Raw genomic sequence first — 14,449 nt, forward strand, 5'->3', positions numbered from 1 at the left:
CATCATCTTCAGCCAGCTGATACAGCACATCTCTACAATAACCATAAAAGATTTGATCGGCTTCCCGTAATGCTGGAAAGTGCTCAGTCACACATTTAAAAACCTTTCATCTCCTTACGAGATGGTCGATCGCAGAAACCTCCCCCTTCCTCCAACCTTTTAATTGACTGCAATGCAAAGCCATGAAAAAGCCAGTATATCAGTGCGGATAAGTATAACACAGAGTGTGAAGATCACAGTATTCTGTACATAATAATTATAGTTCTATCATGACAACTCTCTTAAAATTTGTAATGGATATGACAGTGTTAATGTATTTGATCTTGGTGAAACAGACCTGCTGTATGCTCCTGCAGCTGAATGTGAGTATTTAAGACATACTGCTGCTGCACAAAAAGCATATATAATAACCCATAGGAGATCTCTACAGGTGGAGCTGGGGAAGGTGGAGGATTTCATAGGAACTCTGAAAGCGCGCTGTGAACTGCTCTAGTGAATGGTAGCCAGCCATTTAAATGTAAAGCAGTAAGTTCATTGGCTGCATATGCAACATGATCCAGTCAGTTTGTGTTAAGTAGTTTAGTGATGTGAATATCATCAGTTTGTGTTAACAACCCATCAGCCATCTAGAGTTTCATGACAGAATTTGTCATTTAAAGCAGTGTTTTAGAAATATAATTTTTTTTTACCTTTACTGTTGTCTAGAACGATAGAGAAACTACTCAAAGAACCACATAGCTATACTGGCATGCCCTATCACAGTTCAAGATGTATGCACTTGAATGCATGCACTCTGATCCCAATTCAAACTACTCCTCTTCCCTCTCTGGGATTCTGGTGGCTGAAAATAGCATGGCTTCAACTCAACTGACTTAACAGTTCCTGCGAATCACAGCGGTTCCCTATTCTCAGTCTCTCACATTCCTAATATGGTGAGGAAGATGGTCCAGGATTCCAGCTTCTCCATTACTATCCAGAGTTGATTATCCTGTCATCACTTAAGAGTAGTTATTTGGATTGACGGAATCAACACAATCCTGAAAAACACATGTGCAAATATTGGTTTCAAATTACACCTCATAAGCAACGTGAATGCAGTTTTGTTAAACATGGCAAAAAAAAAAAGACCCCACTAAAACTAAAATTGCAGATACAATACTGTACTTCCAAACATCTTCATTAATACATACATTAAACCCAAACATGACCACCAAATGTAAATTAGAAGGAAGACCCAGTTTATGCAATGCAGTGCTGAGGAAGATTAGCTGTATTTACTGGTCCACTGTTTAAAGTATCATCACAACCAGTGATGAAAACCACAAGTTTAAAATAACGATGAATTAAGAAAAACACACGGAAAACAGTCAAATGCAATATATATATATATATATATATATATATATATATATATATATATATATATATATATATATATTGCATATTAAAACTAGAGAGAAAAATGGCCCGGTCCTCTCAGCAATGTTTGGCTTGTAGACACTGATCATTGTCATATCATCCAGTTGATGTGAGGACCAAAGGTGGTGTCAGATGTTGCCTGACCATGAGAGGCCTCTAAGAGTCTTCATATTCAAGCAGATGAGCTAACTTCAAAGATGAGGAGCTGCATTCCCTTCAGCACAAGGTTTGGCGAGACCGCCCCACAGAAGCCTCAGTTACTCTGTTTTTTAAAAAGCCTGTTCCTCATGGCCTAATATGCCAAAGAGCTATTTGACTGGCAGAATGAACAGCATAATAGTTACCTATGCATAAATGTCCATGGATGAGATCGCAGTCCAGACAAGACCACTAGCAGTCATACTTCTGTACCTCGTGAGATAGGAACCTAATACAAAATACTGAATTATTAAACTTGGTTCCCTGTCATGCAAATGCAGAATGCATAAGAATCTCAAAATTGTTAGGAAAAAGCATATTCAGGGAGGGTAAAATTTGATGTAGGCATCAAGTGACAAAAGAACTGCATGATCCTGCATGTTTTGTATTTTTTCCGGTAACTGAAAACTGCCTGAAGATGATTTATACTTTTTTCAAAGGGGAGTGAAGGCAAATTGTTCATTACATTGCTTCAAGCCAGAAAGTTCTTTTTGTAAGCAATTTCTTTCTAATGCGTGGAGCATGCGAGCTTTTCTTTTTTGTCAACTATACAAACAAAATTCCTAGCATAATCTGATATCAGTCTCAAAAACAGCTAACAGCATTTATATATATATATATATATATATATATATATATATATATATATATATATATATATATATATAAAATATATTGTAAGGAAATTTAAAGGGATATGATTAAAGAGATGAGGCAACAGTGGTGGTTCATCTTGCTTTCTGGGGGAATACCCCTATACATGGCACCCTCAGTGTGTAAAATGCATTCCTCTTCATTCCAGTGTTATGACATCACCAGCTCTGTTTGTTTACAGAGGCCTATCACATGGGCATTCTTCCCACACTCGCTTGCCCAGCAAAAACTAAGAAAGGCCGATCAGCCAAACAACAAAAAACGGCATTGAGACAGAAAATCCTTCTGCCTCCTGTCTCTGAGTTGTTACATGACTCTGCTTTATTTCATGAGTCATTTAAATAGCCTAAAATAAACTGGAAAGTTTGCTATACTTTACAGTCATGTCCGGCAGAGCCCATATTCTGAAATAAGGTTTGTCAGCTTTATGTTACTAGATGGCATTGCAGATAATGAAGGAAAATTTAAAGCAGTACCTTTTATGCACTAAGTTGAAGAACTTACAATACAACAAATATGTCATACTTTATCAGTCTTCAAAGAACCACATAGTCTACTTGGGAGTTCTTTGTTAAACCTAAAAAAAAACAACACTTAAAACCATTTGTGTTTTTGTGTTTTGGGGACTACAAAGAATACATTCAAGACATGTAGATATTTGATATTTGAAAAGATCCATTAGTTGAATTATCTTCATGATGTTTAACCAAGACTAATTTCTGATATCATGCACTTATAACAACAATTTTTATGATTGTAATTATGACCTAGAAGACAAAAAGGTGGTCAGAACTGATCAAAGAACTGGCATGTTAGGAGCCCAATCTATCAGCACTACAAATCATTTGGAAAGCCTATTAAAACTCTTCCTTTAAACCACAATTGGCATAGAGAAGCAAAACAACTTTCTGCTCAAGTCTTATAAAAGATCCAGCACACCATAAATTCTCAGCGTTTTCCATTCATGTCAACACTGAATTCATTAGCACTACAGACAACACATTTTCACTGATGCAAAGACTTTCTCCCGAGGAGCACATTTATTAAAGTCAATGAAAGAAGTTGAGAATTTCTCTGCTTCAGAAAGATACCACACTGCAATATTTATGATTGGTTGTTGATAATAACCAAAAGACGAGAGTTTCCATCAAAACACATTCCACAAACCGTTTGCTGAGGAGTCTATGGAGGAGATGTTCTCCCACCTTTTGGTGCAGATGAAACAGGATAGTGAATAAGCTTTGGGTTCTCTCTGCTGCGCAAATGACTTTTATTTGCACTAGCAATACTCTTGGCATCAATTATTGCCTCAGAATATGACTAAAAAAAGAAATAAATAAACTTAACTATGTATATGGACTAATGGAAGTCCAGATCCTAGCCCTGTAAACAGATCTTCTTTTGACAAGAAGTCAAAATTAAATGCATTTTTCCATGGTAAAGTTGGTCAAAGCTGCACCTGACGCGAGTTGACCAAAAGGCTCCAAAAACTTGATTATTGTAGAAATTTACTCTTTCTCTGCCAATAACAATAATCATATTGTTAAATCTCACTGGGGTTAAGTTGAGACTGTTAACACAAAGAACGATAACTATTTTTGTACCAACAATATCAAATTGCAACAGACTTTATTTTATGCGCACACTGCAGAGGCAAAGTCAGATGGATTTTGACTGGCTTCCGATGTTTTTATCATTAATCGGATGAAGAAAAAAAAAGAGATCCCAACAATATTGCTCCTGTATTCTCTTTTATAGTTGTGCAAGTTAGAAAGATTTTTAAAACTTTATGGTTATTTAAAACTTTACGGTATATTGTTATCGTTCTTGTCGTGAAAGGGCCTTTAAAGCCATAAAAGTGTTAAACCATCAAACCTTTGGTTGCTTACCTTAAGCAGTATCTACTATATCACACCACCCCTTGCTGATGTGTGTTCAAAGCTTTCTGTTACACAGATGATCTGAACCGAAATACAGAACAAATTATTAGCTTAGCTTCTAGGTTTTCTTTTTCTTTTCTTAGATGGCTTAATAACATCACCACATAAAGCATTTTGTAAAGATGGACATTAAAACTTTTATTATTAATGTATTCCAGCCACAACAATAAAATTTAACAAATGATCACTAGAAAAGAACCTCTTCTTTTTTCTGCTGTACAATACATACAGTATCAAACTGGCCGCCAACAATAAAACCCCACTACAGCAATACATGTAGTGTTTTCAGCAGCATTTCACAAAATTAAAACATTATACATATGTACACATCCACATCAAATTCTCAACAAATTCACATATGTACAGAACATATCTGTGGCTGAATATAAACAATGTCAACTTTATTCCTCCATTTAAAGATTCGTTTAAAATAAAAAAAAAAGAACTGACCTCAGTTGACAGTGGGTAGCTAGATTCAAGAATTAGGGCTTATATTTAAAAATCGTAAAAAGCATGTTGTTTTAAAATGTACCTTTCAGCCATGTAGTTTGATTTTCCTCAACAATGCTACCACTGTATTGCACACTGGGATGACAACTTGAGTCACTGTGGATTTCTTGGGGTTGCAGTTTTCACTGCTCTGAAGATACATCCAACCATGTCAAGTAACAGAGGTTTGGAGGTATGCTACATCTGTCAGACATTTTACCAGGTGATGCGAGTGTCTAATAGAGCTCAAGCATCCTTCCCCAATCATTCGCTCTCCACAGAGGATTATCAATCTCAAGACATGCCCTTGACAGGCTTGATGGCCTCTTGATCAGGTAAAAATAGAAATTCTGGCTTCATTTCCCTCAAAGCCACTAACACAGAAAGGAATGCACTTTGGTATATACCAAATGCCCTGGATTCATAAAGTACAAGAATATCACAACAGTCTGAGGTAAAATATTAAAATGTGTTCTTATTTCTATTGTAATAACAATTAACCAAATGTATCACCTTGTCTTAACTCTGATGTTAAGACAACAAAATGAATGCAGTGACGAAGACTGTAATAATTGTTGTCTCTTACTAAGACATCCCTGTTGGAAAAGGGTCCTCTCAAATCATAGTATAAAAAACACTGAGTGTCCAAACTGCATGTATAACCTCTACTGTGCGGCCGCTTGTTCCCAAATCCCATTTAATATGGTTTGGGAAGTATCTTTGGGCGATGCTCAAACATGTGCTCAAATCACCATGAGTCTTTCAAAATAAATGGAAGGGAGAATCATTGTTTGAAATAAAATGAATGGCATTGATAACCAAAGGCACATTGTATTAAACCTAAGGGCACAATTATTCCACACTGCTGTCAATTCAAAGAACAATAAAAAAAAGAACATTTTGAAATGCCTGCTGATCTTAGCAGGTAATTTCTGCATAAAGCACTATGGGTGTCCAAAGGGCCCTGAGCCCCCTGTGCAGTGTGCAGTAGGCCTGGAGGGCACTGTGCCAGTCTCCGTCAGAGGGTGGGGGGTTGAGGGCTCAACATGAGCATTACAGCTTCACTGGTCTCCCTGACAGCCCATAGTTTGACCTCCTTCCACACCCCCACAATCCATGACTGGTCGAAAGAAAGCAGGACTACCTCCTGCTATAATAAGAGCTCAACATAGTGGCAGATATATTTCTTGTGCATTACACCATAAATAAAATCCACATTCAGGCCACTGGTTCCACCCATATTAGCTTTTCATTGACACAACAAAACAAGATAAATAAGTTAAACTTATTAAGATTTTACACCCATGTCAGTCAAGTTATTATTTCCATGTCACAAATGCTATAAAAATGGCCAGTGTTTTGTGATCTAGTGAAATATTCTTTTTCAAATCCAATGGTTCTGGATTTGGGGGTAAAAAAAAAGTGTTATTAATAACTTATTTGTAGCATTATTCATTATTTAGAAAAGGGAACAACCTTTAAGAATTTTAACTCTGGCCTGATATTAGCAAGTCCACACAATGATTATGTAACAATATATAAGCAATGTAGCCATCTGTACTGTACTGAATCATTTGCATTGCTCTGCCATAACGTTGTCCACTTAAAATATCTATCTTAATTAGCATCGTTACTTTTACGTTATGTTACGTTAATTTATTGTCCTGCCTTCCGATTACTCAATTCTTAATCCTAGTCACTGCAAAAAGACAAAAAGAATCTAGACCCTAACTTGCAAACTAACCTGTCTTCACTCATTGAGATAACACAACACTGTTTTGTTCCGTGAACATTAAGTTTCAAGCTATAAAACATTAATAAATAAAAAGGTAAAGCACCAGTTTTTTTTTCCTTCCAGGACAGTACATGTTCAAAAGCAACTCTTCCAGCGAATAGCTTATAATTACACGAATGTACACCGGTCAAGTACTACGGAGAACAGTGTAGCCTAGTTTCTATCAAACCACATAAATTCCTTTACATTTGCCATCAATCTGCTGTAGTGTAGACCACTCTAGACACTTTTCCTCATTTAGTTTCTTTAAAGGAATGTCAAGAGATTAATAGGCACAAAACAAATCTATCATGTAAACATAAAAATTCTCTCTGCTACCTCATAACAGTCTGAAACATCCACTCTCCATTATGACCCTCACTAAGTCTCTTAGAGTATGTTCTCTATTCTTGATATTGAGAACAATGATGCTGGGAAATGCAACAAGCCTCATATCGCATAGCTTTTAGTAAAATGCATTTTTAATCCTCATCTATGAACACGCTATTTATCTGACAGGATCTGAGGGTGGTGATAAAATTTTTAGAAGCATACAAATCAATGTATCCTAAAATTACTTCATTGTGGCAAAGGCATTTAGGTATTAAACCAAGTGCGACTTTTTGTTATTACAGACCAGTTTGCATGAATGCTCCTTCAAAGCAGCATTCAACACAGCCCTGAGATAAAAACTTAAAAGTGTTGTTCCCCCTTTCTTGGCCATTTGAGCTTTCCTAGAAAAAAATCCAACTGAAAAAGGTGCTACGAAGCAGTTCATAAATGGCGGATATGCATTAAAGACTCTTATTCCTAAAAAATACCACACTTCTGAATGCTTAGCTTTGCACAATTTCCAATATTATAATTTCAAAGAAAAAAAAAGAAACAAGTGTTCAACTGACTAATTTTGGCAACACTGTCCTTTGTTGTATATTCCCATTGGCATCAGTCATTTGTGCCAGGTTAGTCCTTAACTTTGTGGCTGAGCCAGAAGGGGGAGGTATTTTGGAGATTGAAGTTATAGCACCAGTACCCTCAGTGATCCGCTTTACTGTCGTTTTCTCCCCAGTGGGAGGTTTTGGCAAGCGTCTTCTGAGCCATGGGTGGCGGAGGGCCTGACTGGGGGTCATACGCAGGGACGGGTCCCACTCTAGACACTGTTTGAGAAAGTCCAAGAAGAGGGGATCATCACAGCCTTTAAGTGCTGTCATCCAGTCCCTGCTGCCAGGTGGACCTCTGAGTTTTCCCCTACGTGACCTTCCCCCATTCAACACCACTGAGCCATCAGGTAAGGTTGTGACTGTGCAGTAACGGGGGTATCCCTTTGAACTGATAAAATTTTTGGCTCTCTTAGATGAATCCTGTAGCTTCTGGGAGGGCATACCCAGCAGCTCTATGACACATGCTAGTTGGTCCCCTTCATCTTCTCCAGGCAAGAGAGGGTACCCTGTAAGTAATTCCGCTAAGATACAACCTAAGCTCCACATATCAATTGGCATCCCATATCGAGCACCCAGAATGACCTCTGGGGCCCTGTAGAAGCGTGACTGGATGTAAGTGTAGACCCGTTGATGTTCGTAGCAGCTGGAGCCAAAGTCAATCACTTTTATCCCACTGCGCCCCTGCTGCTTCAAAAGAATATTCTCCGGCTTGAGGTCGCAGTGAATGATTCGGTTCTTGTGCAGGGAGTCAAGACACTGCAAGATGGAGTGTGCAAACTTGCGCACCAATGGCAAACTAAAGCCCTGAAACTTGTTTTTCTTGATAAGCTCATAAAGGTTCATGCTGAGCAATTCGAATGTCATGCAAATATGGTTGCGGAATGTAAAGTTCTCCAGCATGTGGATGACATTCATGGTGGAGTCCTTATCCTGTTTGCGCAAGTGTTCCAGAATGCGGATTTCCTCAGCTGCTTGGCGATGGAATCGCTTTTCATTACGCACCATTTTCAGGGCCACTTGCTGGTGGTTCTTGTGGTCATAGGCCTTCACCACCTGGCCAAAACTGCCTTTACCAATAACCTTTAGTACCTCATACCGATATGCTATATGGTCATGGGGCACTTGAATGTAGGAGCCCTGATCATCATCATAACCTCCATTGTTTGACCCCCCAACTACACCTTGTCTTTTCTTTGCATTTGGACCTATAAAATAGATCTCAGGGTTGCTGAGGATCTCTTGGTGCTCAAACACTGAAAGCTTGGACAAGTACTGTTTCATGGCCTGCTCAGGAGTCAAAGGTGCTGGCTTGGGTTTGCTTTCAGTTGACTTGATGGAAGTTGAGCTGCCTTGTCGACACTGGCTGCTTTCTTGCTGCTTCTCTGGCATGGCTAGACCTGTTCTACTTGCGGGAGCCAACCCATTGGGTTGTGCAGTCAACACGGTCCGTTTGTTGCTATTTTCCTCAAACAGCTGTTGAACGTGGATCTGCTGGTGATTCCCAACGTGCAGATGGTCATTCATTGTGTGCTTATTGCCTCCAGCCTGGATAAGGTAAAACAAAAACAAGAGGCATCATTTGAGGATTGTTTCCAAAATGAGGAAAACACAGCTGATTTACCTAGCCAATTTTCAATTTGACACAAAAGAGACAGCTATAGAATCTTTTGAAGGTACTGAATTGTACAAGTCATTTCAACCCTGTCCATGCTGACAGAATGGTACTGTACTGTAGCAAGCTAAATATTAAAAGCAGACTCTTAACAAAGTGCAAAGTGGAAGGGAGATCACTTCAGGCCAGATAACACCGTTGTTGTAAGAATGACTAACAATTTTTCCATGGTTTTCTATAATAGGCTTTCAGAAATGTAATTCCATGTGTATTTGCACACACTATTCAAACAGACAAAAAAAAAGACAAGACAATACAGTAGATTCGTGTGCTAAGCATAGCCTGGACAGGGTATGACTAAATGCTCATTGTGTGTTCTTACAAGATCAAAAGAAATGAGGCCAACTAATATAAAGACCAGAGATCAACACACAATATACAGAATAAGAACGAAGGCTTGACAGGCAAATAAAAACAGATTGGGCACTTATGTCTTAGCCTAAATCTTATCCCATGCTATACATTACATTATTAATCATTAAATCTTATTATTCTTGTAAATGAATTAATGTGTTCATGACTGCAAAATGTTACATAATTGTCTAAAAGATTGGTGTCCGAGGTGTAGAGTGTAATTTCTTAACCTTTCAATTCAAATGCCATTTGTTGTTACCTGTTTAGGATGGAGAATTCAGACTTGTACACAAAGCTATGGGAGGCATTTTTTTGTTTGTTTACTTGTTTATTCAAGGACATTAGACATGAATTTCCTGCATTACTGAATCTCCTGCCCAGCAAGATGCTTGCTTCCTTGATGATGTGATTACCTCTGCATCTTGTTTTTACAAGGACATCCTGTTGCTTCAGTCAGACGTTTGTGGCAACCTTCTCATTCTACACGAAAACACCTTTGAACATGACTCCCCTTGACATGGCTGTTGTCCTGTTATTTGAGACTGATAGTTTTAATGGATTCGTGTTTATTTTTAGTTTTTTGAATGGTAATGCTCACAATCCACTTAAAGGGTAAGTTCACCCAATAATCAAAATTATGTCATTAATAATGTCGTTCCAAACCCGTAAGACCTCCGTTCATCTTCAGAACACAGTTTATATGTTTAAGATATTTTAGATTTAGCTTGAACTCTAAATCCAAGTGTTGTGATACAATCTGCTCTTAAAACATTAAATATACAGCCATATTTCTTCCTCCTCCCTTGTCTCACACCAGACAAGGGCAGTGACAATATGATGCACTGTTTAACAACAAGCCGCTAGTTTAGAAAAGTGTATCATTCAAATATAAATTTGAACGTAACCAATAGCTAATCCTAAAGCAATAAACAAATCTTTAAGTGTCCAATAAATCATACTGGTTTAAATAAGTGTATTTATAGATTTAAGATTTATAGATTAGGTAAGGCAAGGGAGTCTAAATAATTTACCAGTCATCATTTAAAATAAAATCTCATAAGTACATTTTAAAAAGTAACAATTTTTGAAAATACAGAGATTATTTAGATTATGCATCGTACAAAAGTTGGGTACTCTGATAGGAATCAGTGAATTTAAATAAAGCTTCAATTTCTTTCTTTTGTTTACTCGGCTGCCCTGTCGGTTAATTCAAACATGATCTGGACAGGTGGGGGTCGTGCAAAGGGCATGTTTGCTGACAGCCGTAGAGGACACAACTGGAGCTGAACAACAGACACATTTGTTCTGAGAGATGTTGTGAGCATGGCAATCATTTTAACACTCACTTACTCTGCAAAGTACATATACCGCATGGCAGAAGTACTAAAAAGCTATGGGACTGGCCTTAATAATGTTAACTAAACTTTGAAAGGTATGACATTCAAATTTAACAGGAAAGATATTTAGAACAAATATAGATAAGACATATATTGCTGTCCTTGTAGTTACCATATCACTTGAAGATAAGAATGTCTTCTTACATGTGTATATAATTCGAATTAACCTACCAAATAGCTTTGAAGAAAAATGTAAACGCACTGAGCGTCCATAACTTTTCTGATAAATGCTCTATATTATTTAACTTTGTAGGCAATTGTAAAGCATATAAGAAATTAATTTTAAGACCTTACATAATCAGTTCTATATACCATATACAAAATCAGCACTAAATTGTTGATGTAATCTGTTACATAAAGTAGGAACGAGCGCTTCGAAATCATTAACTTAATCATCAACTTAAGCATTGTCACGTCATAGGTCATCATGACACTTAATTACCAAGTAATAAGCAAGGGCAAGGTGCAATAATAATTATAATTCCCAGTAAGATTTGAAGCTTATTCTGCATCTTCTGAAACCTGAAAAAAAAAATTCCTAAATGAAAGCCAGGCATCGTCTGCATAGTCATATGGCAGGAATTCTGTCTTGTAAGAGAATGCAGAAATACAAATGCAGCTACCATGTGCCTGTCTATATTTACCCCTATTAGAATGACAGCCAAACAAAGAACCCCTGGCTACTTAGTCATAAATGGCATTGGTCCAATTCTTTTATTTAATTCAGAATAACATGCCAAATACATTTATATGAACTACAATTCTTTAAATATAACTAATAAACTCGTTGATTAATTACTGATACTTTTTGAATATTAGAATATCATGTTTATTGTTCCGATACCATGCAAAACATCCTTGTCATGCAGACTCGATGTATTATAATTTGGATGTATAGATTTACAGGAGGAAATTCATTACATGACAGATTTCAGCTGTGTCTGTTGGCGTCACTGATGGCCTGAGCATTTCCCATCCCCGACTAATGGCAACATCTCCACACACAACACATCAGCCAATGACTGAGAGAGCCACTGGTCATTACTACTACCACTCAACATACATGTATTTTATTTACCAAAACATGGGGTACGACATGCATTTTGGTTTTCTAAAAAATTTTAACTACTGTCAAGGTCTTCTTACTACGGTTTCTTAAAAATGCCTAGTTTACAAATAAAGTTCTGTCTTTTTTTCTAACCAAATCTAATATTACACCGTCTAATCATCAAATTTCATTTTTAAGCCTATATCCGTGTAAGACATTCTTTGCTGTCAGACCCTTTCTCTCATGCATTACCAATGTAACATCTTAAAATACTGACATACACCTTGATTATTCTGAATGTATTAATGTATTAACAACATTCACAAGCAATGATCAAAATCAAGTAACAGATTTGCATTCTGTGTGAAGAATGAACCATTACTTAAGGGCTCTGAACAACATATGCTATAAAGCATGGGAGTCTAGGAGGTCCCTGCATGCTAGGGGGTCCAAAGAAAATTTGAAAAAAAAAAATATATATATATATATATATATATATATATATATATATATTTTAATGTATTTTTTAGGGCTGTCAGAGTTAATGTGTTGACAATAATCTTAATCTTGCTCACGGAACTATTTTTTGTACAATTTTAGTGAACCATTTGTGTGTGTGTTTGTGTGCGTGTGTGTGTGTGTGAAAAGCACTACATTAATTTGGATTAAAATGATTTTTTTTCCCTTCAGGTACATCTCTAACATTAATCTAAAAGGATGGGGAAAACACATACAGTAAACTAAATACAAAGTTATTTTTCAACATAACAATTTACATAAGTATTGGAGTCAGTACATGCGACTATAAAAAGCAAAACAACAAAGAATGGGATATGCATGGTGGAAAGTGCAAGCAAGAAGGTAAATTTTACCTGATGAGAGTTGCTGTTCCTGAGTGGTGGTAATGTGACGGGTGATGTGGCTTCAGTCCCTGCTCCAGCCCGGGGACCCCCAATGCCCAGTCCTGGGGAAGACTGGAGCTGGCAAATCTCACCCCCTTTGCCTGTGAAAGCAAGTGAAAATGTATTTGGGAAAATGTTTACACAATTGCCAGTCAGGATGTAATTAAAGGCTAGCTTGTCCAAAAAAAAAAAAAAAAAAAAAAGTAAAAACTATAGCCCCGTGACGTTACATGTACTGATACATCAGTTGTATTTCAATGATGAAATTTATGGAGGACCTGAATGATATTTAAACCATTTAACAAACAATCGACAAACAAAAATCAACATAGCACAACGAAAACCTTTAATACGGACACACGAGCTATACAACGACCATAACATCTAAGAGCCATTAATCCAACGCTCTTGGCTTCTATATCTAACGTTAGTCTCTATAGCAACAATAAAAATGAACAGATAAATACAAAAACGGCCGGTTTTCCAATGCTGTTTCCGGGGCTTATTGCTACTGTACTCGACCATGCAGTCAACGGCGAGTAATGAAACTAAAAGCTGCGAGTCTTACACGCGTTATGGAGCATTTAAATCGGATAAATAATCCCATCTCCACAATCCAATCCGGAGAATAAACGAGACCGGCGTCGCCCTCTTAGATCCGGGCATTGCGTTCCTTACCAGTCGGGTAGACAACAGCAGCAGCGGCGGCAGCGCAGGGTTTCTTGGTTAACATGGCCGCTGGAGAATCACACACACACACAGAGAAAAGCCACTTCAGAGTCTCCCCTCCTCCCTGTGATCACCCACTCTGACTGCTGCTACTCCAATCAGCTACATCCAGACCGGAGCAAGCAAACTATAGGGGCCGCTTCCTCAAACGCAACCCGAATTCGCGTTACCATCGCTTGGAAACGTGCACAACAAACAAAGACGCACAAATGGCTCTGCGCTGCTCCGCACTTTTGGGCCTAGGAAATTCTGCTCAGTCCGTGGCATTCTCTAACTAATACATACAGTAACCGGGAATTACTTTAAACCGGTTTAGGGTGTTGTCTGCCTGGACTTATCTATCGCCCTAGTTCGCCTCCTCCTACTTTACTCTCCCCTCCCCATGCGGCAAGCCTTTTTCACATTTATCAGTGACTACTAGTCAAATTAAAATTTTTCGTAAACTACCCCTCTGAGGAATAATAGTAATAGATAATAGTCACATCTGGAGTAAATACGAGAACCAAATTAATTTTTTAATAATGCCTTTGTTAAAGATATCTTTAACCTGCAGTACATCAGAGGTAACAAATACATCAACAACAACTATAAAAAAATACAGTTTCTTGCACAGACCGATCGTTTTGTGTCTTTACACATCAATGTATCATCACAGGCAGCAGGATTTAATTTAGTTTTTTTAAATGTATGTTTTAGCCGTGATTCCCATTCACATCCATTATAAGACTGACAAACTGCAACGATTTGAGTTAGGGCTGGGAAAATAAATCGCATCGCAAATCGAGAAATGATTCAGCATCGTTTCTGAGATTTTCCTAATGCACTGTGATTCTTTCTTGAATCGATTCTAAAATTAGTTTTGAACAGCAGATTCCACTGCATGCTTTAGAAACACCCGTACTCTGCTCGTTTCCAAATCATTACAGACACTT

At 37.6% G+C, this 14,449-nt stretch overlaps 1 protein-coding gene across 2 annotated transcripts; it reads right to left on the reverse strand.

Moving 5' to 3' along the window:
* Positions 1–4,323: 4,323 nt before the first annotated feature.
* On the reverse strand, positions 4,324–13,890 carry LOC127975861 (dual specificity tyrosine-phosphorylation-regulated kinase 2). 2 transcript variants are annotated; one of them, XM_052579887.1, is made up of 3 exons: positions 13,467–13,890; positions 12,759–12,889; positions 4,324–8,960 (listed from the first exon to the last, which is right to left on the reverse strand). In XM_052579887.1, the coding sequence occupies exons 1-3, from the start codon at positions 13,519–13,521 to the stop codon at positions 7,368–7,370; spliced, it is 1,779 nt and encodes a 592-aa protein (XP_052435847.1). In that variant the 5' UTR covers positions 13,522–13,890; the 3' UTR covers positions 4,324–7,367. The 2 variants fall into 2 exon arrangements, with proteins under 2 accessions (XP_052435847.1, XP_052435852.1); XM_052579892.1 differs by lacking the exon at positions 13,467–13,890 and adding an exon at positions 13,357–13,458.
* Positions 13,891–14,449: the final 559 nt, after the last annotated feature.

The sequence above is a fragment of the Carassius gibelio genome, chromosome A4, assembly GCF_023724105.1.
Source record: "Carassius gibelio isolate Cgi1373 ecotype wild population from Czech Republic chromosome A4, carGib1.2-hapl.c, whole genome shotgun sequence".
NCBI classification, from domain to species: domain Eukaryota; kingdom Metazoa; phylum Chordata; class Actinopteri; order Cypriniformes; family Cyprinidae; genus Carassius; species Carassius gibelio.

What these genes read in the sequence shown, in the direction of transcription:
- LOC127975861 (XM_052579887.1), bottom strand. Translation starts at nt 13,521, where the DNA reads ATGTTAACCAAGAAACCCTGCGCTGCCGCCGCTGCTGCTGTTGTCTAC. An exon ending in TGCTGTTGTCTACCCGACTG is followed by an intron (nt 12,890 to 13,466) that starts GTAAGGAACGCA and finishes TTGCTTTCACAG; the next exon opens with GCAAAGGGGGTGAGATTTGC. An exon ending in GGAACAGCAACTCTCATCAG is followed by an intron (nt 8,961 to 12,758) that starts GTAAAATTTACC and finishes TACCTTATCCAG; the next exon opens with GCTGGAGGCAATAAGCACAC.